This window comes from Drosophila subobscura, chromosome J (genome assembly GCF_008121235.1).
Source record: "Drosophila subobscura isolate 14011-0131.10 chromosome J, UCBerk_Dsub_1.0, whole genome shotgun sequence".
Lineage (NCBI taxonomy): Eukaryota > Metazoa > Arthropoda > Insecta > Diptera > Drosophilidae > Drosophila > Drosophila subobscura.
In genome coordinates, this window is record NC_048532.1 from 3,553,875 (window position 1) to 3,579,204 (window position 25,330).

A 25,330-nucleotide genomic window follows, 5' to 3' on the forward strand; every position below is an offset into this window, starting at 1 on the left:
ACTAATCAAAGCTTGGCTATAAGTTCCAGGACCTGCTTAGGCATCGATTAATCTGGCTGTAATGATAGCTTAACTCGAGATCCCCTGGTTGTACAGCCCACCCTGACCTTTGGTGCCCTCTTGACTGATGCCATTTCCATCCCCCGATTTAACGCCCCAATAATTAAACTCAATTAACGACCGAATGACCAGTCAGCTGGAGCAGTGGGCACACATCAAAGCCAAGATCCAAGCAACTGCATCTGTCTCGTCCTTTCTTTGTGGGGAGACCACCCGCTAACAACTTCATTTGTCTCCTGTTAAGTCCCCGTCCATGGTCTTAGCAACGCTTAACTCCACTCCTAACAAACTCCTTTTGCTCCCTTTCCCCGCGGAGAAGAACCCTTATCCAAATCGGAGGAGGAGGAGCCACCACACGCTGTGTTGTCCTTATCTTGACAGCTAACATTTACAAAAAGAAAACACGCAGGGAAGGAGACCCAACACCAAACAACACGTCTTTATCGCACCCAAACAACGCATTTTCCAATTTTCCTTTTGGCTTGCTTCTGCGTCTGGAAGAAGTCCTGGCTTTTAAATACTCCCGATGTAGATTAATCATTCGCTGACTCCATCTTCAACTCCGAAAGATCGAGGGAAGGACTTCTTGTGGTGCTACCTGCCCGCAACTTGCGATGGCAACTTCCTCCAAATCCAATTATAATTGCGCTTATCAAAAATAAGTTTTCGATACTTGCCGAGGAGAGTGAGGGAGTCAAGTCGAAATGTAGTATAGGAGGGGAGTCGAATGAAGTGACGCCGTGTCTCTGGCAATTTCGCCAATATGGCAATTTAATCCACACAATCAGTTTAAGGCATCGCCATTTATCTCTTCAGAGACTACTCGGGGGATTGGGATTTCGATGGTTGGTTGGTTCCTTTTACTTTTCCCCACTTTTCCATTCACCCTGTGGTTACCCGAATGGGGATTTCTTTCCCTGTCAATTACCTCAAGTTTAATTGAAGGTGAAATTGTGTCAGAGCAGAGAAGTTGATGTGGTCAACGGTGCACCGTTTCGGGTGGCTGAAGTTATCCCAATGAAAGATGATATTTGACAGAAATTAGAGGGTGGATTTGTGTAGATACTAAATAGTTTGGAAGTCACTGCAAATATCTCATCCGATGGACTTTGAATGTTAAGTAAAACTACGATAGGCCGTACTCAGAAAAAGTCTGGAAAGAGTTCCCCTGCACTCAGAGAAAAATGGAATGGACAAATAAAGACACAAACTCGCACAAACTCGTATTCACTGTTTTTAATTATTAATATGGTATATATTTTCATCTACATAAATATGCAACACTTTAAAATACATAAATACAGCAAAATACATTTTTACCTTGTAAATTTTATTACGGCATAATTTGAAAATGTTACTTGGAAAATAGACTGCTTTGAATAATTTGAATTTCCTTTGAATTTTGAATATTTAAATAAACTACGTAAATGCCAATTATATTAACTAAATTTTGATATTTCCACTCTCGTGCTCGAATCACCGTTTAAGTCTAAGTTGAAGTTTTAAACTTTCAGATTACTTTTCCATTGGGTGTACAAAGGTAAAAACCCATTCTTCTAGTTTCCCATTTGTTAAGGTTTCATTTCTATGAAATAGATCATCAGAACTCGTCCTCGTGCCGGCAATATTCCCGCTCTGATAAGCATAATTGGCACTTTCCTCTTTTAAAGGATTTCTGGCAATGTCTCGCTTAATTATATTCGGAATACGCATCAGGGGGCACTGAGGAGACTGAGGACTGGGGAACACTTTTCATTTCATTTTAGGGCAAAATAATAATAAATTCTCTCTTAAAATTCATTTCATTAAACACTCGCCATGAGCTACTGCCAGCCAGAAGGAGCACAAAAGACGGGCCGTGGCAAGGAAGTCTTTTGTTTATACTCGAGTTCCGTTTGCCCCCAAAGCCAGCACCGCGCATCCCGTTAAACGCACCCAGGACTTGGTCAAATTAAGCAAGCTGACAATTTTCTCTCTCTAAACTGTACAACAACTTAATGAGCCTGCATAACTTTGCGACAGCAGCGAGAGTGCGGAGTGGGAGGAGCGAGTCGAAAGGAAACCAAAATCTAAGGAACCTCCCCCAAATTACGAGAGGGCGACAGATAAAAAAGCACGTATACTTGGCCCGAAGGCAACTCACTCACACAGTCCTTAGTCGGCAGTCGGCAGTCCACAGTCCGTAGTCCGCAGCCCCACGAACGGTGGCAAAAGTCATTATTCACTGTACCAGCGGCACCCACTCTCCTGCCCTATCTCTCTCCTGCTGAAAAATAATCAACTTTTACACGACTGTCACACGCTCCCCAGTCCCAGCCCCCATCTGCGTCCGACACTCGTTGGTGGCAAGTTTGGCGCAAAGTTTCGAGCCCAGCGTGGAGACAACTTCCGTGTTGCCTCCGGGCCAATGTTGCATATGGCCAAAGTCCTGGTCAGGCTCGGCTTCCTTAACAAATGACGCATTAATGAAATGATTTTTCCATGAAGCATTTGAATTTTTAGATTTTCCTACACTCCCAAAAGAGGAACGCGGGAGATGAAAGCGTGACACGCGTTTCGAACCTACATATGTATGTATTTATGTAGGAGGAACTTCAACGAGGCTTTTCCACTATTTTAATTGTATCCTCTAGGAGCGTTTAAAGAGAGAGAGATCTTAAACGCGATCCACAGCTGTCCGCTAAGTGCTCGATTTGTCGTTATTCGATTTGTGTTTTCAATTTCTATGAGGCAGAGAAAATATATCCCTAGGGTCGTGTCACGAAATCATCTCCAAGCGCCTCATCCAGCTCATTAACTTCCGCTTGATACTCTCGGGGTCGGTCTCCGATTCCCGTTGCCCATTCCGCGCTCCCGGCTTCGGCACACTCCCTGTTTGTTGCTTTATGCAAATGTTTTTCTTGTTATTATTGCCCGAACGCGATTCCCGCTGATGTTGTTGTTTGTTGCTTTGGTTTTGGTTTTGCTTTTGGTTTTATAGGAAAACACGCAAAGCAAACAGAGCCAGGGCTGCTCTACTCTGCTCCGTGTTTTCTTATATGAGAGTTTTTCCCGCCGCAGCGCTCCGGTCTGTTTGTACATATTTTAATTACGCGTCTCTGATTGAGAAACATTTCTCGGAGAGAGGAGAGCGTTGACATTCTGGGACTCTACGACTCTGCGGCACAGCTGTCGCCATATCCCAGCAATTTTTCGGCGACTGCAAGGGATCTCTAAGGGGTTGAAAGGGCGGTGTTTGCTTTGTGGGCATCATTTTTGTATGTTTTTGAATATTTATTCTTTAAAGTGGTTCCCCCAATGAGCTGTTTCCACTTTCTGGCCACTTGAGCGTAATTGTGCCAAAAAATTAGCATTTATGATTGCCAATCTTGACCAGAATGGAGTCCTATACATACATTTGCCAGAGTATTATTCATACCATTCTTATGAGGTAATAACACAAATCAGCTCAAGCACCCACGCACATCCTTCCTCTTATATTCTCGAAATATGTAATTCGGATAAGAGACGCAGAAAGTGTGCTACAGTCTCATATTTCGCCAACTGCTGGCGGATGAAGAGCCCGGCAACATGTTGACTTGACAGCCCCCCATCCGAGCATCCAGCCAATTGACACCCTTTTTCAAATCTGACACTCCAGCTAGGGTGATTGGGATGGAGTGGGGAAAAGTCAACCCTCCGTCTCTCTGGCTCTTTTCGAGTATAAGGGTAATTTCAATACTCGTAAATTGAGCGAAGGATATTTATTTTCTGTTTTTGCATAGCACACAAAATCTGATTATGTTTTCTTTTCTGTTTGAATGATGTCGGCGTGGCGTTAGTGGGAATGAAATCAAAACTTCAATAAATAAATCGATGGGCAAAACACATCAGCATACATTTTGCGACACACAGACGACAAACGACAGACGACAATTAACAATCGACCCGCAATCATCATTAACAATTTCCCATAATCCACTCAACGTCCAGCAAATTTCCTCGATTTAAATTGTAACCCGGAATTTTAATGGCATTAAATGTTATTAAGCTCGCATATTTATTGTTATGGCTGTACGCCCGTGTACCCTATTGGCCCTCATTGTCACTTTCTCAGTCACTCTCTGTCTGTCCTTCCGATAATTGTGTGTGCGCTTAATTAAATTTTCATGCAGGTGCAATAAATGATTTTCCGAAGCGGTCATCTAATTAGATTTACATTTTTTATGACTCGCTGCTTTGTGAATCAATTGCTCGGTCGATTCTGTCTCCCCGGGCACCTAAGATACCTAAGTCCGACTGGAGACAGGAATTTAATGAATATACCCAAAAGGTTCTAAGTACATATTAATAAAATTTCAGCAGAACTACTAGGAATTTCTTTAATCTGACGGCCCCTCCCAGGAATGCATCATTCCTGGAGTGGGAAGAATCTTTAACCCGGAATCGGTCTTCTGCTCGACACAATTGTCAGCTTTCATGGACTCTGCTGCCTTTGGTGGCGTAGCTGGTGGAGGAGGAGGCTTCACGCCCGGCTGTGCTGGAGCTGGAGCTGCCTTGGCAGCAGCCTTGGCTGCTAACTTGCTCTTTAGCTCCTGGACAACATCAATGGGCGGCTTCACGCTACTCCGTGGATCTCTGGTGTAGTAATAGTTGCCGAACAGGCGTCGGTACGGCCCGGATGGAATGCCCGGCTGGGGCTGAGTGCGCGGTGACACTGTGTCCGCGAAGCGGTGGGCCGTTTTGTGTTTGCGGCCAAGGAAAAAGTCACGAAGCTTGCTCAGGAACTGGGCTACATCGCGGTGCTGGGGCCTGGGAGGCATTTCTGTGGAAATTATATAGTGAAAAATAATCGAAAATTTTGATTCGAATTTAGAATGTGGTGCGTACATTGGATTGACAACAGAGTCAAATGCTTCAATAGTTTTTTCCACTTCCAAAACGGTGCTTCCTTCCGTTTCTTCCACACGAGCTCGTGCAACAGTTGCTGCGTCAGATTTTGAATTATGCCACCCTCCAGATGGGTGGATGCATGGATGAATGGGTGAAGTAGTGGATCAGTGGATGAGTCAATTCAATAAGCGTCAATCTTTCTCCACGCGCTCAGCTGTCAATCAATTTGGGAACGAAATCTGCCAGCGATGAATTTCAATTATGGCCACAGAAAAGAAACAAAGCTGCGGAAGTTCCCTCCCCAACTCGAACTTGATTAGAAATGAAACATTCGCAATATTATCGAAGACAGTGCAAAAAGTCGACTTTGGAATTAATAAAAACACTTCAATTTCCGATGCCAATCAGTGCGGAGATCCCTGTTCACCACCACCCCTCATACACTACCAACTAGAGTGTGACAGGAGCACGCGTCGAGCTTTACTGTACTTAGAGTGGTTCAGCACGTTTCCTTGTGAAGCCCTCGCTGTCAGCCTGACAGAACAGGAGAGGCCCATGCCCAGGGCCGGAAGTCTGCTCTGTGAACATGAGCGAGAGATGTTAATCACGGACGGGACGTAGATCCTTGGAACTCTGCTCACATTTCATCGGATAAGCAGCTTGTCGAGATTACGAAATCGAGCTGATTATGTCTTTGTGAGTGCCAGGACCAGGGCCTGGACGCGTGTCAAAGGGTGAGCCGGGCCGAACGACGTTCCTGACGTGTTTACCTTTTGGCTTTTCAGGCTGGGGTTGGGGGTTGTTATATTCGTGTTGTGCACAAGTGAGGGATCTGCATGGCAATACTTATGGTAAATGCATAAATCAGCTTGACTCTCTCTTCCAATTTGATTATAATTTACGGCGCACGGGGAAATCGTTTGCGATAAGCTGAAAGAGCTAAATATCAGGTTAATATTTATGAGCTGGAAAGGGGGAAAACCGATCGGAGAGAATTGATTCAATATGTGAGAAAAAAAACTGGTTCTGGTGATGAAAATAGTTTTGTTCTGTATTGGATTGGATCTAATTGGAAATAAAAAGAGGGGGAATACAAAGCTTAGTGGGAATACAAAAGGATGTTTTAAGATGGCAACAAAGCTGAGCTTGGGAAACTTACAGATTGCCTGAAAAAAGTTTTTATTTTCAATTCTTTAAATATAAGGTTAATATTTATGGTACATTCTTTACTGTATTTTCTCTTTCTTTAATGTCACCAATTATCAAAATGTGTATGAAGTGATAAGCAAATAAATGGTGTGTGGGTGAGCTGAAGCCAAGAAACAGGGATAAGATAAGAAGTTTGCTAGGATTAGCGATGGATCGTCTATTCCTGACTACTTTTTATACCCGGTACTTGAAGAGTAAATAGGGTATATTGTATTTGTGCGAATAACGGTTGTATGTAACGCACAAAAGGAAACGTTTCCGACCCCATAGAGTATATACATTCTTGATCAGCATCAATAGCCGAGTCGATATAGTCGATGAGCCCCGCCCCCTTCCGCCCCCTCAAAAAGGCGAAAACCTCCCAAATCTACAATTTTGAAGATAAAACAAAACTAAAAACGCCATTCCGTAGGGAATGGCCATATCTATCAGATCACCAAATTGGCGATTGGAGCATTATTATAGCCACAATGAAGAAATTAATTTGCAGTGGCCAAACCCACCCCGTCCCGCAGCTTATATTTGTTATTTGCACATTCTTCCATGCCCACTCTGTCCCTGCCGTTCTTCCGCCGCTGCCTCAGCCGTGGCTAAACCCACCCCGTCCCACAGCGTATATTTGTTTTTTTCACATTTTCTCATTCACCTCTGCTTCTGCTGTGTGCGGCTACTGCCGCGAGTCTGCAGTGTGTGGGTCTATTGAAGGGGAGCGAGCTAAAGGAACGTGTTGGTGTGAGAAGTGTTGTAGATGTAGATGACAGATGAAGAAAAAATGTAAAATTTGACAAAACACCGCTAAGGTGCGGATGTAGTACTGAGTGCCGGGTATAAAAGTTGTGACTCGTAAGAAACGTCTCACACGTCCCTTCTCGTTAAATTTTAGAAGAGCAATTGGATTGGAAACATCTGTATGTTAACCATAAGCTAGCTCTGCCACAAAGTAATCTAGTACAACCAAGTCTAGTGGTGGCTCCAGACACCTTTTATAACAAAACTTTAAACTTCCTTCAATGAAGGGGGAGTCAATATCTTTAAATTTCCCCATTTGGAAATGCACAAACGAAATCCGAGTCGAGTTCATCTACGGGTATTTACCTAAGCTGTTGCCCAAATTTTTCACCCAGGCGTCATATTGCACGGGACCTAGGGGACGTGCCGAGACAACTCTGCCCCACGACCAACACTCGCTCAATACATCAAACTAATTGATACAATTTTTTAAAAAAGGATCGGGAAAAACTGTAGGGCGGAGGGTTGCTGCTTCTCTGGTTTACCTTGTTTCCGTTTCTGATGGTTTTTTTTTTTTGTTTGGTGGAAAACTGCAGGCGCGAGCCGGAAAGCCTTTAAAGTATGATAAGGGTGGCTTCGAAGACTAGGGGTTGGTTCAGCTGGTGGTGGCACATGCGGTCGATATGTGTTCGCCTTCTGATTGAACTAATTGACACATGTGAGGAGAAATCCACCTAAATGTCGGTTTGGGATTTGGTAATACGAGCCAAGGCCAAGACCAGAGAAGGCCCGGCACGGCCTGGCTGCCTGAACTTTCTCTGTCTGCTTCTCTCGAGTATGCTCCTCTGTTGTAATGCGATATGTCAACAGTGTCCTGGGGTCGCAGGAAAGTTTAAAAGAAGTCGCCGAAGGGAACTCCTTGCGCTGCGGCTGCATGTGAGGATGAAAGTAAAAGTAGCGAAGGTCAACATCATCAAAATGTCTGTCTGGCCAGAGGACAAACATCTGAAGCACACACACATGCTACCAGGATCTCGAACAGGATGGCTGGCTGCCTGCTCGTCGTCATCCCATCGTCCCATCGTCCCAACGCCCCGTCTCGTAGTGAAAATGATAATGTTAAAGTTTTACAACTTAAGTCGTCAAAGTCAAACACACTCTAGGGAAATTACAAACACATTCGAGACAGGAATGTGAAGCTCGAAAGAGTCGTTGGATGTATGTTGTAGGTTGTTGGGTGGATGAGATGGGGTATGGGGAGGTCAAGAGCTGCTCGAACTTTCGGGGGTTCTGTGTGATGAAATATACTTACATTGCACATCCTTGGAAGTTTACCTGCTCCAATCTTAAGCTCAGTATCCCATGTTGTTTGGCTTTCAATGCTTTTACAGTGCTTCGGGGTAGAATTAGTGGCAAGCACAACCCACTGCCTCCGACACTCCACTCAGTACAGCCACTCACCCTCCGCCATTAGCATAAATAAACGCTTCTAAGTACGCCCCATAAAGGTGTAAATGCTCTGGTATTATTAGCCAAAGGCGAGCCAACGGCAGACAAAGCAAGACAGGGGGAGTCCTGGGCGAACCGCTAGAGGCTCTTTGGAGACTTGTGCTAGCGCTAAAATTTTATTACCTCCTCCAACACACACATAAAATGTCGAATCTCCCGTTTCGAGTACTCGAGTATTTCATAAAATTTTGTTGCGCATCAAAACTGTTTGACTCTTGGAATGGATCCTGGCTAGGACTTTGACACTTTGTTGTCTTTATTCGCGGGGAGGAATGCAATTTTATTAAATGACTCTCAACTTCTTGGCTCCTTAACTTGGCTATGAAATTAGCATCGATTTTGGGCTGACTTAGCAAATGGGTCAACTTAAAGCGAGAGGGCCATGACGATGATCGGTAAACAAAGTTGCAAAGGGCATCCGGATAATACAGCTCACATTTCAGTCTCAGCTTCAGCTGGTACTCCATGATTAACCAAGTCCTTACCCAGTTGCAAGTATTTTTCGGGGAAAAGTTTTCTACTTGAAAGACTGGAAATTGTTTTACTCGGAGACAAAAGTTTGCACCTCTTTGAATTGGTGGGAATGAGTACTTATCAGTGAATCGGTGACTCCCCCCAAACACTCATTAAAATGTGGCAAACGTTCTGTTTATGCACCACTCCTGGATGGGGGAGGGAAACCCCCTGCCACGCCCATCTATCCATTCATTTCACTGTTAACTGAACAAAAATGTTCCTTTGGTCGTTTTATTCGTTTCATGCCCACGTTTATTGTTTTCCAAGTCATTTTCAGCATCTTATCAATTTGACTCTGAGGCACTGGCAATAAAAGAGTAACCATTGTTTGCCGCCCTTCCCCTGGATTCCCCCCAAAATACCTCGCATATAACCCGCGCGCTCTTCCGTTCATTCCTGTCATTGATAATGAAGACAGCAACAACATTGTCTTTGCCACAGCTTCACCCACTACGTCGCCCCGCCACCAGAACGTGACCGTCTTATCAATGCGATTCGTATTTCGAGGACGCAGCCGTCTGCCACGAGTCCTACATAGAGTCCTGCCACGCCCGGAGTCCTCCTACGCTATCGCTGAAGCAATTAAAATTTGTAGCTATCGAAGGAGTGGCGTAGAATTCGATTTCTTTGGCTCGTCGTCCTTGCAAATCATTTCACAATTGCTTAAGAATGGGCACACTCTCCACCACAATTCCCATCTCCATCCCCATGCCCTGGGGTTGGGTATTCCTCTGTGGGTGCCTCCTCCCCTCTGCTCATTTTTCATACTGACAGCCCCCAATGGGCGTTAATTGCATGGGTTTGGTTAAGGTTACGGCCGCGCTAGATAAGCGCGCGTGATTTTTCCACGAATTCCATGCCCAAAGGGCACGGCACCATTCTCACACCCTTCCCATTTCCGCCATCACTCTTAGGGGTTCGTCGTGGCCTTGGGGGGATGAAATTTTGACTTGTTATTGGGCGCAATTCATACTTCTCCCCCATTTAAGGATTTCTTAGACTTGGTTTGCATTTTGCGGCCCATTCGATGTGGCAGGCAGCGATAAGAAGATGCTTCAGAGACGTTGGAGAGAGATGAAGTGGGGTATACATTTTTTTGAATTGGAAAAACGTGCAGCAAATGGCTTAATTACGTCTGGAGAGAAGAACTTTGATCTTGAGCGGAAGAATGGGTTGGCAGCAGATGAGCAGCAGAATAGATGGTCATACGAGTATATGGAGTGCAAGCCCTGCAATCAATATGCCTCCAGGTGGCAGGTACAGGCAACTCGTGAAGAAGGGATATGTGAACCCGTTCCCCCTATCCCTTCATTCACATTTAAATGCGCATATTTCACAGTTAACATGACTTGACAACATGCCTTGTTGGCTTTCTTCTTTGGCCTGGTCTAAATATGCAAACAAATAGTTTTGGCAATTGCCAAGTGGGGCATGTCAGACGCCACCAAAACGCCTCAAACCAAATGGGTCCTCCTCCTACCACCGTCGGCCAGTTCAGCATGTTGTGGCATGCGGTTGTGCAACGGCAACAACTTTTGCAACATGCAACCAACGAACCAGACGAGCTGCTGCTCCTTCTCCATCTCCTGGCTCCTGTTCCGTTCCACCTCTGCTGAGTGGCAAAATAAACGAGGCCTTAAATCGAACTCTGAACACAGGTCCAGGGTACGGGTCGTGCCGGGTCGTAGGGCCCGGGGATAGTCCCTTCTCGTTTGAGGTTAACATAATTTAAGGCAGCAGGAGTAGGGGCCAGAGCCAGGGCCAGGGCCAGGACCAGGACCTCTGCTGTCCATTTAACATGCTGCCAACATGTGTGCGTGTGTTTGTGGCAATTTCGCAAATTATAAATTTTCCACCTGCACAATATGCTGTGCGCCTGCTACGTCCACTTCCAGCTCCCTCCGTCCACTTGCCACCTGCTCTCCTTCCTGTCGTGCTTCCGGTTCTCCCAGCCAACAATCCGACAATTGATCGCTGTTTCCGGCTCTCCTGTGCTTCTGTGTTTATGCGTGTTGCAGCTTGCTCTTGTTCTGTCCTGTGGAAATTAAGTCGACACCGAACACAAGCCCTGCCGATGCAGATAGTTTCGACACCGACCAATATCCCTCTGTATGTCAAAACACTTTTCCCCGTTTACGAGTATGAAGCTTGTTTGGCATAAAATCCCGACTTGAAGGGGAACTTTGTTCAGAGTTTTCTCCAAGCCGGACAGAGTTATAAATTGCAAAGTTTTCGATTTGCCGATTAGGGAAAGTGAAGGAATACAAATTGAAAAATATTTCAACTAAATTCCATTTGATTTAAAGTGTGGCAGAAAATATTTAAACAAAAAGAAATCGTAAAATAAACGAATTTGAAGGTTTTTATGGAGAATGGAGTACACAAACCAATTTTCTTTACTCTCGTATTTACTTTAAAATTTCAATTTAAAATATACTATATTTATGGAGAGAAGAACAGAGCACAGAGCATGTTTTGTGCAGTCGACAAAAAGTGTGCGTGTCCGAGGGGACGGGACACAGACACAGCAGCTGAGAAAATTTGCATAGAACAAAACGTAAATGGCAACAATTTGTGTAAGAGCAAATTAAATATTGTAACTGGGAAATGAATTCGATATGGATGCGATACGAGGAGGCTCCAAATGGTCAACAGTGGAGCAGGCAGCTATTGTCTAGTGCGATTGCATATTCAAACGAAGGGAAATGTCATCGACTCTGTTAATACATTTGCAGATTGATCGTTTCTTTTGTCGTTCCAAAAACTATGATCCTTTAATAGAGCTTACTAGCCTACAAGGAAACATACATTCCGATCGATAATGATGAAGAATATTCTGGGTACACTCAATACGATGCCAATATCTGGTGGTAAACCATACAGCCCTATGCAAGGGTATATTCATTTAAAACAGACAAAGCCAGAACCAGAAATAGCAACAGAAACAGGAAAAGAAACAAACAATATGCAAAACACGAAGGCGTACAAAGATTGCAAATCAAGTATACGCAAAGGAGAGCTCCAGATACATGGCTTTGCATATTGGAGAAAGAATCTCCAATATAACAAGGTCAGTCCGCATCATTTTGATATCAAATTTCCATAAATCCTGCATCCCTCTACATCCCACTCTGGGAGCCCCTTATCGTAGCTCACTTTATGCATAAATGTTCAAATAAATGTCGCAGGATAAATATTTAATAAACATAAGCGAGAGACGTAAATATCGAGCAAAGGAATACACTGACAAATATTGAAATCAAATGGGTGGCAATAAAACAGTTTTGTCCCCCAATCTCCTTCTCTCTCTCTCCCTATCAACCCCCAAGTTTATGTCTCAATTGCGTCATCAATTTGCATTTGATGGGGGAAAAAAGAGCGAAATTAGAGCGACGAGGTTGCTGTGGCTCCTCTGTTTTATTGATCGCCCGATTGACATTGCATCAATATCGTGAAAAAGTTAACAAGCAGCAGGCAAAATATCAACTTTTTATTTAAAAGCTTTTCTGTGCTCTTCCTTTGCCGTTTGTTTATCTTTCGCCTTCTGTTTGTCTTTACGTAGCGACTCTGCAGACAAATTGAAATGCTGCATGCATTATGCTACCCTTAAAGAGGGTATATTTCTTGTTTCTAAATGTTTTGCAAGCAGAGAGAAACCCAAATGGAATGAAGCGACGAACAAGAAAACTGTACTCTGAAAATATATGTCTTTGTGCTTTCCTTAAACGTGGTATCTATTAAGGATATTTAACAACAAAATATAATAATTTCATTAGAGAAACATTTCTTTTCCAAAAAAGCTTTATTCAGCATAAATTTATTAACGTTATTATTTTTTATTAATAGTTAATTATTATTTTGAATTACCATCGTTGACACTAGACCAATCTTCAGGATCGGCTTAAAGATGCAGCAATGTTTTTCGTTTCTAAAATTCACTTCGATTGTTTAACAACTTTCTCGCCATAATTTGCATTATAGATCCCGTGCCTCGACCTTCAGCTATAAATTATTTATATTTTTGTCAAGTGGATCAATCGATAGATTTATTTTCTTATGTATGAAGCGATTCGAGTGCACGGATTCACATGGAACTGATTCTTTTAACCTAGGTTTTTCCCTCATCAGGCATTCATTCTGTCCGCCATTAATAACCAATTAATATTCTATATTTTGAGAAACTTTTCTATACAATTAATTTAATTTCCGTCTCCGCCTCCGTCTATTGCGTGGGGTAACACATTTTTCTGTCACATCAGCGCAAATTGCCATCCATCGATGCAGCCTATGCACACTCATTAACACAACAATGCTCGTAAAATGCAAACCAAACCCCCTACCGCTGGGGGGGGACAATTAATGTGACTGACACACATGCTGATTTTGCCGCCGTTCGTTCGCGTTGTCATATTTGATTTACAGTTGCAATTTACGCACTTTCCCAGGGAGGAGGAACGGAGGTGGGTCTCGACTCCGAACAGAGGACTCTGATCGGGAGAGTAGGAGGCTGGCCGACAGCTGTCCACGTCAGCATCCGGCCTCTGTTTGATGTTGTTAATTGATTTTCAAAGTCAACTCCTCGGGTGCGTACTGCCAGGGGGAGAGCTCGAGGGATCCAAAGCGAGAGCGGGAAGGCACAGAGAGGGAGAGAGAAAGAGAGAAGAGAGAGATAGAGAGTAAGCGAGGAGAGGGCCGCTTTCGCTTTCGCCCCACTCGGAGATTAGCAGGGCAGTGTAAAATGCATCTCTATTGAGGCGCAAGCGACATAAAACCAATTCCCAATCCGCATTCGCTGGAAAATGTACAGACTGTGGATATCCCCAGTCCCCAATCCCTTCACACCACTTCTCAGTCTCCTCTCTCGCTCTCTGATGTGCAGTGTAAGTGCAACGAAGCGCATTTGCAGCTGCAATGTTCAAGTGGATTTCGGAGTTGTTCCTGCAACCAGTTGGGTCAGGGTACGGGTGGGGGGCTGGAATGAATGTGGGATTGGGCTACGTGTTTGTTTTATGTGTGGCCATTGTCCAGTGTCCCTTGGACATGGGACTGTACTGTATATGTTGTCTGCCCGTCCGGGCATGCGGTTCAATCAAAGCGATTTCCAATGTCCACAAAATTGCGCAAAAGGACATTTTGGTAATTTCAACGATGTCACCCGTCCACAACCAGGAGCGGAACGCATCGTGATTTTAGCAATTGATTCGTATGAGCTTCTGCCTCTTAGAAAGAGTCGTGAAAGGTTCGCCAATCTACCCTGTGGAATCTGCCTTTTAGCTCCTTCTTCAGGCGCCCAACTCCTGCTCACTGGCTAATACGCTCCTGGCCTCGTTGTTGGTAATGAGTTTGGTTTTACTGTTTAAATTTAAACGTGTCCATCAGCCAGCAGAAGGAATATCAGAAGCAGTGGGAGCGGAGGGAGCAGCAGGCAGTGACTGCGGCTACAGTTCTAAAGTGTATTTGCATTTAACGCTAAATGCATTCCAACAGGGATGAGAAGGAGCCGAGGAAGGGAACGGGCCGAGCCTGCGGGAGGCAAAACATGACAGTTGCATTAATTTTGATTGCGTAAATATTTCAAGTGTGCGGATTGAGGGAGAGAGCTCACAAAAATGTTTGCCCAAGGCCCATGGACCATGATCCGTGGCAGGGGCAGTGTAACAGAGGAGTGGCAACGAATTAAGTGATTGCCATTGAGATGAGCTGATTGCAGCACTGGCTGCACTCCTGGCTCCGCTGCTCCGTTTCCTGGAAGGGCAATGCATATTTAAAGTTTGTTGAAGGACCTGCAGCTAATGGTGAACCCCAAGCCGAGAGCCATACAGTGCGATGAACCCTCCATTCACCCTGCAGAGAGAACGCCACGCCGTGGCAACTTTTGAAATTAAAGCAACAAAAGCAAGAGAGAGAAAGAGCAACGAACCACTTCGTATCCATTTCTCCAGCTGAAATAGTTTTACTCCATGTCCCAATCCCAGTCGCAGGCCCAAAGCGAAGGCTAATTTTAGACACTAATAAAATGATTCAACCCACAAATGTCTCAAAGTGCGAAAAGTGCATCGAAATTTATGAGCACGTAGCTGTCGTAAAACTTTTGTCGTTGCGTTGCAGGAGGAGGACTCCAGCCATGCCCTCCCGCATGACGTGATAATTTACTTAACTGCCTATGCCCCCACCAAACAACTAACTCGATCTGGGGAGCATTAACAAGATGCAAACATCAAATTTTATTATGTCTAGGCCATAATTATGCGAGATTTGTTATGCAGGATGGGGCTGGAGATGATATAGAGCAGGGCTCGGCACGGCCCTATCCAAAGGGTATAGGACAAGGCGCTGCTGCTGCGCTGCTGCTCACGTACATGCGTATTACAGTGATTCCTACCAATATCAATATATTGAAATGTTCCGTTTTTCGTGCGTCTGCACACACAAACGCAAAAACGACTCGTTAATTGTATGGGTGCCGAGCTCTGATATAGAGGTTAGGGAGGTTAGGCCTAGAGCTCGTAAAACTTGAGCAGTTTTGTGTTCTCCCAGTATTTATATCCTGAGTTCATAAAAGTTTATCAAATCTCTAAAATTAGTCAGTGGAATCGTGATTTTTGGTGACAATCAACCAGTTTATTGGCTGAATCTCATTTGTTGCATTAATTTTCACGTTTAAGTATTTTGAACTGTTTTTCTATTTTATTGTACCCTCTCTTCAGCCGTCTATTATCGCTGAGCAGAGATGAGCTCCAGACTGGCCCCAGCAGCTCGACTGCAATTAAACCCTGAAACCGCTTTATAGCCGTTTGTGCCCGGTACCGAGCAGCTACTGCTCATCAGAAATCGTCTGTTTTTTTGGGGTACCAGCACCGCAATGTCTGCGGCATGTGGAGAATTTTCCCATAAGTCTGCAATTTTATCCTTTCATACACTTATCAAAGGGTTTAAGCGTTCGTGGAGCTCACTGCAGTACTCCTCTACTTCCACATGATCTGTAGGGCATTGAATGACTCGACAAACCCTAGCTGAAATTGTGTTTTTTCTCGCCAATGGCTAGACATCATTTAGACCGCCAAGAAGCGAGGGAAAGGGAACAAAGAGCAAAGCTGTCGACTGCTTTTGCGGTGATAACTGGGAATTAATTAAATGTCGCGGCGAATGAAATTAAAATAAAAATACCAAAAGCTTCCTTTGGGACTACTTAAAGCGAAAGGAGGCAAAGGAAGGAAAGACTTTAGAAGGCCTCTGCTTATCAGCGGCCCATTAATAAGGGACTAAGCCAAAGATGTACATACATATATATTGGGGACATCTTGCAGAGGGACTTTACTTTTAGTTTAGGTAACTCTCTTAGTTCGCTCTCTTTCCAAGTCCGACATTCGCTTCCGCCCTGTTGGGGTTGCTCTTGTTACGTAAACAATAAATGTTTGCAACAATGACAAGGCAGTGGCAAGGGTAAGTGAAAAGGGGTTGAGGGGAAATGGAAAGGCATTTCCTTTCGCTGCACAACAATTCCAGGAGAAAAATTGCAACTCTTGACTTCCGCTCTGAAAGTTTAAATTCATTTCCGACCCGAGCTTAGATTTGAGGCGAGAAATTAATTAGAAGTTTGCTCAGACACGCGACCGAGTCCCTATCCCTGTCCTTCTCTATTCCCGACCCTGTTGGACAGTGTGGCGTGGTGTTATCTGCACCATTTGATCCGGTTCGTTGTTTGTTCGTTCTTTGTCTTGCTCTGCCCCGCCTATCCAGCGATTTATTGGCCAATTGGCAGACATTTTTTCGGAAATTTTAAGCCATTTGCTGAAGGTGTTTCCGTTGGCGTGGAGTTGTAGATCGGACCAGGATTTATGACATATTTTTTCGATGCAGCTTTGAACTGCAATTAGTAGCAATTAATTTCGATTAACATTTGAGAGGTGCCGCCGCGCAGGAATGCAACTCCCTCCATCTCTCTATCGGTGTGGGCGATAGACTGACAAACGGTTTGCAATTGGAAGGGAGTGACAGAGATTAATGGGACCCTAACAGCGCAGAACCCCTCCATGACTGAGAAGAGAAGCAGCTTTTAATCGAACTACTCTCTGTCTTTGCAGGCCTCAAGGATCCAAGCGTGGACAGGCATACCACTAAAGGTGAGTCTTCCCGTATCTATTCTTTCGCCGATACAATCCGATCCGAAATGAATTAAGTAGTAAATTGTCTGGAATGGTTTAAAGCGCAAGACCAAATAATTTTCCAGGCACAAAGTAACCAAAACAAAGGGTTATCCACTATAACTACAAGGCACAGACGGACGCTTCCCCCTCCCCAGTTTCCACCACAATAACTATAAATTTCTCAGGCCCAAGGCAACCACAGGCTCTTTTGGGATCCCTACCCTTACCCCAACCGCCGAGACATAAACCAAGCGGCTCTTTAAAACGCAATCAAGCTGAAAATTAATTAAAATTTTCAAGCGGCAAGCGGGATATGAAATTAATGCGCCATGCTCCCATGCTTTTCAGGAAGGTAAAGGCAAGGTTTAAATTAAAACACACTTGTAACAGTCTTAGAAGATGGCTGTCTTGGCTGTTGGGATGTTGTCGTCTTCGTCGTCTCTGTCTCGGTTGGAAGTCGTCTCGATTTCATTAAAAATGTTTTTATGCTCGCTTTATCCTTTCACTGTGGCTGCGAATGAGACATGGCAAGGGGTTCCCCTCTTCACCTCCCTCTTCCCTTTGCAGGCATTTAATTTGACTATGAAACGCTTGCCGCATCCTTGACACTTTCACTTTTCCCACCCTGCCCCCAAAAATCACCTTGGCTTACCACGTTTCCCTACCCCTTTCGCTCTCCACGGGAAATGGCTTGTTTTAAGCAGCTTAAGCTTGTCGTTGACGTTGTCGTTTGTCGTGCTGTTGGTGCTGTAGGTGCTCATAATTTTACGGTAACTGAACACACACGCGTCCTCAATTCGGCTGGCATTCGTGTGTGCTTTCGGCCCTTCCTAGAAGCATTTCCACGCCACAGTTTCCACCAACATTTGGCTTTGAAACAGCCTCAAACGGTGAGGTGAGTCAGGGAGCAGACATCTCTAGAAATCCAATAAAGTTGAGTGCGGCGGAGTCGCTGAAAGCTTAGGATGTGTCGTGTTGTGTGTGGAGTTTGGTCATTGCTTTTACAGAACTTTTCCATTGTTTGGATAGTTTGCAAAAAAGGAGGAGCTGTAATGTGAATCAAAGAAGTTTTTTTTAAATGAAGAATCGACAAGCTTCGATCCGAGCTCCCTTCCCTACACCCAGGGTGCTCTCAGACAGATAGTTGTCTTTATTAGATTTTGATGAATGTTGTTGATGACTGGAAAAAAAAATGAAAAACTCATTGCATGCTCTGAAGCCATTGAATTGATTCATTTCGGTGTATTCATATGCTTTTAAGCGAATTAGTCTGACCAGATAATCTGATAAAAGGTGGCAAAGAGAGAGGAGAGGGAGAGGTTGTCTTGTCTGGTGAACCCTTCATAATTATCCTTCAGCTGCAAGTCATGCCATAGGCAGAAAAACTCATCTATTTTAGCTCTTACCCCAAGATTCCATCTCCCGCTCCATCTCGGGCCACCCACTTTAATCTCATAAATCACAAGCTAAAAGAAAACGGTAGCAGCAACAGGGGAAGCAGGCGCATACCACACATATCATAACATTTAACATATTTCACTTAGGCAAACATTTGATAGGGCAACTTGTCTGGCACCCACCCATACCCAAGGCTTGGATGGCCTCCTCCTTCTCCTCCTCCCCCGACGCGGCAACTCTGAAGGATAGAACATATTCCGAGAGCGAGGCAACATTTCCATTTCAGTTGGCGTTTTTATTTTTATTTCATATTGCACGTTATCAAATAATGAATATCAAATGTAATGCTTATCATTTATTTGCCAAGAGCCGAAACCGAAACCAAACTGCGACCCTCTCCCTTCGTTCTGTCTGAATCCCTCTGTGGATGGCTGCCTGCCTGCCAGGTGGCAACATATTATAATATTTACTTAATTTTCATTTCTAATTCGGCCCACCCTTCGTTTCGGTTTGGAGGAGGAAGGCACAGGGACTGAACCACAAGAGGACCAAGACCAAGACCTTGGCCCTGGCATAAGGAAAGCTGGAAGAAAGAAGCCTGCATAATCAGCGATTCTCATAGCTAAAGTTTGTTTTTTGTGTGCCGCAAGTCAAGTGATTGGGTGGGTTCGAGTGGTTCGGGTGGTGGTGCTTCTGGTGGCTTGTATATGGCTGTGGATTGGGTATGCGATGTTGATGCTTGCAGGTGGCTTAAGCTGCGTCTAAAGCGATAACGTCAGGTATTTGAATTTTTAATAAAATGAAATGCGAATCCCTCTTTTGAGAATGAGGACGCCACACGGAATGCCAGGTACTCTTTCCTACTCTAAACTTCTGCTGCTGTGAAAAGTCTGACTACCGACAGAGAAGCACTCAGAGCAGTAGATGTATTCAAATACGATTCGTGGCCGCCATTGTCGCTGTCACTGGCTGTGAAAATTCACAGCTTTCCCTCGCTGGCTTTGCCCAGGCTAATCTTTTGGTCAACTATCCAACTCGCCTCCACACCACTCCACTTCACGAGCGCATTCTCCTGTCCCTTGGATGTCTGTCGCCTTGTTGTCTATTCGCTTTTTTGAAATTCCAATTTGAATGCTTCGTGGTTTCTTCCTAGGATGGCGGTCCTGTGCCTGGGAGTGGGGCCAGGAGGGACCAGCAACCAATATTATATTATTCAAGCCATCGTATTTGTCTGTTCCCGCTGTTCCCACCGCACCCCTCCCCCGTTGTACTTGAAAATCGTAATTAGAATTGGTAATGTATTCAAATTGACTTTCATTTCCGCTCGTTCGTTTGCTCGCTCGTTGATTCCTTCATTTGTTTTACGTTTTTGTGTGGATTTCTTCAACGGGATTTTTGCGCTTTTCGCGGCCTGGTTGGTCACGCGATGAGAGGAGAACCCGCAAGGAGGATATCTATCCAATGACTCGTTTTATCCACTTTAAATGCCACTGCCACCAAATGATCAACTGCCCAGACAACGGACCCTGCCACACAAAGGAACTTTCGATTATCGCCAACCAAGGATACACTTTTCCATCCATATTTCAAAATCTCTGTACGTGAAAGTTTCCTCTGGAAACTCCTCCTTCCGCGGAGGGAAGAATGGCAAAGGAACTGAAACTTTTACTGGCTGGAACGCAGCTAAACCGTAAAGAATTCAACTAATAAAAATCAGGCATTCAAGTGCGAAAAAATCGCGAAAAGCATCATCAAATAATGTGCCACTCAAACTGAACTCCGTCCACGCCCATGCCGCATGCCACCATTGGAGTTGAATCCACCGAAAGACAAATAGAAAAGAAAAGTAAAGTAAAAGGCAACTTTGAAACAAAATAAAACTATGCGGAAATACAGAGAGAAAGACAGAGAGAAATGGAGGGAGAGGAACTGCAAAAGTTTCCCTAACCCGAATAACCGAGAACCGAAAATACTAGAGAACTATAGAGATGGGATAAATTGATAAAATTCTATGAGGCAAGTTTAATATATCAGCTTTTTCCGATTCAAAATACTCAAAATCATTTAACGGCGATGACTCCTTCGTGTCACGAACACATCCATATCCTCGAATTAGAGCCATACGTCATACGGAAAAACTTCGATAGGTTTGCCCATGAGCGCGGCGTCGTGTCTCCATTTTCTGTGGGGGTGAGAGAATGGGATGCGTCTTTGCCGGGCACATATTTCCTCTGCCACGAAGCGTGCGAAGTATTTTCCCTCACGAGTGCGTCTGTGTGTGTCTGCGCAGCGGAAAAGCAATTTTCCTTTGTGTCGTGCACAGGTTTTCACTTGGCATTGTCTTCCTTCCGCACTGAGCTGGCAAATTTGTTGCAACCGAAATAAACACTTTATTAAATGCATTGGAATAAGCGCCTGGCATTTGAGCAGCGAAAGGAAAACTCTCTGCGATTTTCTTTCTTTCTTTCCCCCACATGAGCTGAGTCTCCCAGCTGAGGGAGGAGGATAAAGGATAAACTTTGAGTCAAGTGTAGTATTTGGTGCTAAGCCCGAGTAAGAGTAAAAGATTCGAGAGAAATGTGAGCAGAAAGTGGATTGCTAATGCACTTGAAAAGGGGGGAAAAAAAAGAGATCCGACATAAATATCCCATTTGAACAGGCAAAGGTCCTTACAAATTATTACTTATTTATTTCTTGCTTTCTTTTGCATCTCTCTTTATTTTGCCCGCCTCCTGAGTTACAGTTTGCCAGTCGGAAAACATCGCTCCGATTATAATCGAAGACAGGAATCAAATTATGCTAGAATTGAGATTGATTTTTTATTCAATTTTAATGCGACAAATGCAGGCAGATAAACAGACGAGGAGGACTCGTAACAAACACATGGCCCGAAGCTCCTGGCCCTAAACAGGGATCAAAACCTCAACGAACACGTGTCTGGGTGACTGGTTGCCTGGGAATGGCAATGGGGATGGTGCAGAAATTATAACAACGATGGTACACGGGGGAGTCGAGCTGGATTAGGTCGTCCTCCGAGGTCCTCCTTATGGGGAACTTTTTGAATATTACAACATAAATCGATTAGCTTCTAGCAGTCTGTGCTTCATCTCACCCTCATGCATACATAGATGTGTGTGGCTGTATCTATATTAGTGTGTGTATGTGTGGGAGGGTGTCTGTGTTGTCACTGATTGACACTTGAAGCGAAATTTTTGCTTGCTGCTGTTTGCTGTTCCTCTTCCACCATATCTCGCCATTGATATGCGTCCCATCCACTTGACTCTGTGGAACGACAACGGCAACGACAACGACAACGACAGTGACAAGGATGTGAGGAGCAGGATGAACGTCGAGGCCAGGCTTCATCTAATAAGCATCCCACATATAACACATAACTTCACTCTGGCGGTGCTCCAGCGACGAGTTGGCAGCTCATCAATACACAGCTTCATCATCAGCTCCGGATCGGGGCTGGCAAATTGGCTTTCAGCTCCTGGCTCTGGCCTGTCCCTGGTTTGACTTGGCCCTGGCTTTGCCCGATTTCTAGCATAAATTGAAAGGAAATTAAACATTGAGTGGGGGGAAATGAGCAGAGAGTTTTCCGTCTTTGAGCTCCAGGGGAAATTGTTATGTGATAATTGTTTGGCTCTTCTTCCCTACCGGGGATTGCATTTTTTTTATTGATTTGCAACAAAAACAAAAAGAATAAAAAAACAAGCCTGGAAGTGTGTCAAAGGTTCCAAAGTTTATCTGTTTGCAGGAGGACTTATACCGTTCCCTGTTTGTGCAGTAAATTACATTTCAATTTAGATCACATCACATCATCAAGTTCAAACGGGAACTGTGGGACCACCAGTTGAAATCAGACAGAAATCTGCTGTGCAAGTACTCAAAGACTTAACCTCAGAATCGGGACAAACACAACTGAACAAACTGCAATTAGCGCACACAAGGGTAAATATGACAAAATTTCCAACGGAGGGGATTGCCTAGGGGTGGATTCAGATTTAGCTGCAGCTTCGGCTTCGATTTGAAGCGAGACGACACGAGCGGAGCATAAGGTATAATTTAACACAATTCAAAGGGAAAATGCGTCGCGAATTCTGAATCGAACTCATAGATACTCGTAATGGTACAATGTGAACCAGCCGATGAAGGGGTTCGTTCTAGTCGATGGATGAGTTATGGGACAGATGAAATCAATTGTCTTGACAACAGACGTATCAGCAGCTATCCTACCATTGTGCAATATTCAACGGCAGGGCCATTCCGGCAGGGCTTTAAAGCAAAAGAATTCCGCAATTCCACTTCTCCGCCTTTTGCTGCTTTGTAGTCCAATTAAAAGGGTTTGTCGTTTGTAGCTGAAAGGATTCACTTTATTATCATTGAGGGGATTTGGCTTCGGGTATATTCCATTTCTGTAGTTGTTCTGCCATCCATCCAACCTTTTATCCGTTCAGCCTCCACTCCATCCTCGGCTAGTAGCTACCTGAAGATACATCCGAGTCGAGTTTCATGCTTCGTTCGTTCGGCAATTTGTTGTCGCGGCTGTTGACTTTGTCATTTCACTTTTTCCCTTTTCATTTTCCGCTCTCGGACCGCTTTTCGACCTTAAGCTTTAATTGCATGACTTTCCCTTGCGGTGGGATGCTATGCTCTTCCGCAGATACTTGTAATGTAGAGAAAAATAGCTAATTCTATGAGCACGAAGGGTCTGCAAGGATATTTTATAGGTTTTTTTTTGATTTTCAGGACTCACCCACTCATCGTGACAAAGTGGGTTGGCTTTGTTTTTGAAGCTTTTCCTCGTGGGAAACTTTTTTCAAAAACATGTCAAGCTCTCATCATCATCGCCATGGCCTCATCCTGCGCTCTGTTTGCTGCCAAACAGCGTTGTCTGGTTGTAATTATCACGCTTATGAATCAAATGTACTCGCTTGTAACTAATTGATATGAGAAAATGACATTGGCTTTTCATTGTTCACAGAACTGGTCCATAGACAGCGTACAGCAAAGAGCGATTCGGAGCAGGGGTTGATTCAATGGAAATCATAACGAAAGAAAACTTCTGCCGCGTGTGTGAGTAATGGGAAGGGGGCTGTAGATGTAAAAGCGGGTGGTGGTGCGGTGTTCCACATTTATTTGCATGTGAATTTTCCTTATTAGCGGAAAACTAATGTTCAAAAGAATCCCAACCCCCATGTACATACATACATATGTATATACATACATATTTATATGTGTATGTACATACACCTATTACTTATGTAAGTATAATAGCCAAAAATGTAATAACATATCTGACATAAATATTTAGAAAATCGTATCTAAATAAATACATATTCGAAGTCTACAAAATATTACAATTAAATATGACAAACATTTACAGGGAATAGACTATTTATTTTAAACACAAACAAATTTATTGTTACTCGTATTTGTTAATCTAAGAGTAAATATTAAAAATGAAGGGCTTTTTTCCCTGAGGGTATGGCTTAATATTCACATAAAGACAGAAGGGAGTCTTGATTAGAAATAAAAATGTTGCTTCAGTAATTGTCCTGAACTTTCGTGCTCAAAATATGTAAACTTTTCCAAATGAAATTTCACGATTTCTTTGGCTTGACTTTCACCGTTTTACTTTTATTCCCTGGACCTCACATCTCTCCAGGGATTTCCGCCCGGGAGCTTGATAAGCGGTTTTTCCATCAGGTGGAGAATGGCGATGATGATGTTGATGGGTTCTGCTTCTTCGTTGATGACTTTCGACTCCCTGGAGTATTTTCGCTTAGTAATAACTGCGATTGTATTTATATTTATTGTTATTTAGCATAAAGCAGTTTACTCAAATTGCAAAAAGAAAACCTCACTGGATGGGGCAAAAACTTTGCATAAGCCGAACCGAGCCGCTGCGGCGGCAATCAATTTCAATTTTTAAGCCCTTTACCGAGGACAACATTTTTAATTAATCGTCGGATTACCAGGAGCTGCAGGACTATGGACGTGGCTGCAGCCCTGGCCAGCGGTTTACTGTGCCCCTCATCCATCCCAGCCCATCCAGCTGTCCATTTTTTCCATTATCTGTACCATTTATTCTATTTTTGTCGCACAACTCAACTAAACGAGCGACAAATTGCCAGCGAACGTCGACCAAGTGCCCGGCATCATCCTGGGACCTGCTCTGCTCTGCTCTTCGTCCTGCGGCTATGATGAACTTTCATTGTCTACTCCTCTGCGCTTCGCTCAGCGGCGGATTAATCCTTCCACGCTTTGTGTCATCAATGCGTCCGTGCCCCTTGTGATGGATTTCAGAGCCATAGTTGTTCATTGGGCATCGGGCATTCCGGCCATATGGCCAAAAGTGTCATGGCAACATTCAGAGCGGATTGCGAATTGCAGAGGAGGTGGGCTGGAAAAAGATTGCATTCACTTCGTTTTACTCGCATTGTGGTTTTGGTCTCTGTCGCCCCGAAAATCTGTTTTGAAAACCAATAAATCTGATTTATTGGCTGCCTGCTCGTCTCGCTGGGTCGCCATAGGACTGATTCTGTGCGAATCTATCTATGGGCTTCACTACATATCCCTGTGCTCCTTCATTTGTGATTTAATCTGCACTTCGCTCCTTTTTCCCGATGCATATAATGATGAAGTGTTGTAGGATGGTTTACACTGCGGCTGAGTCAATAGCTCACTAGAATTAACCGACAATTGAGGACTAAAAGCTGACGAATAGCCCCCTGGCGGGGGAGTTTCAGCAATTATTCAAAGTCCTACTCTGTGCTAATAATCTACCACTGTCGAGTCCAAGCCCCATTAGCTGTCGAGGGCAGGCATCCGCATCCTACCGCAATTATCATCATCAAAGTCCATCAGAGCAGAAGAAGCGAAGG

General features: G+C 44.2%; 2 protein-coding genes across 2 annotated transcripts in view; one reads left to right on the forward strand and one right to left on the reverse strand.

Moving 5' to 3' along the window:
* The window catches only part of LOC117893231 (putative uncharacterized protein DDB_G0282129), a 57,806-nt gene that overhangs the window by 23,046 nt on the left and 9,430 nt on the right, over nucleotides 1–25,330 (forward strand). Inside the window, exon 3 of the mRNA XM_034799783.1 lies at nucleotides 16,980–17,018. Within this exon, the coding sequence (XP_034655674.1) occupies nucleotides 16,980–17,018 (39 nt within the window). The remainder of the gene's footprint in view (nucleotides 1–16,979; nucleotides 17,019–25,330) is intronic.
* On the reverse strand, nucleotides 4,374–4,929 carry LOC117894879 (NADH dehydrogenase [ubiquinone] 1 alpha subcomplex subunit 7). Its single transcript, XM_034802147.1, has one exon. The coding sequence runs from the start codon at nucleotides 4,860–4,862 to the stop codon at nucleotides 4,422–4,424; it is 441 nt and encodes a 146-aa protein (XP_034658038.1). The 5' UTR covers nucleotides 4,863–4,929; the 3' UTR covers nucleotides 4,374–4,421.

Excerpts from the sequence above, each read along its gene's own strand:
- LOC117894879 (XM_034802147.1), bottom strand. The coding sequence starts at position 4,862 with ATGCCTCCCAGGCCCCAGCACCGCGATGTAGCCCAGTTCCTGAGCAAG.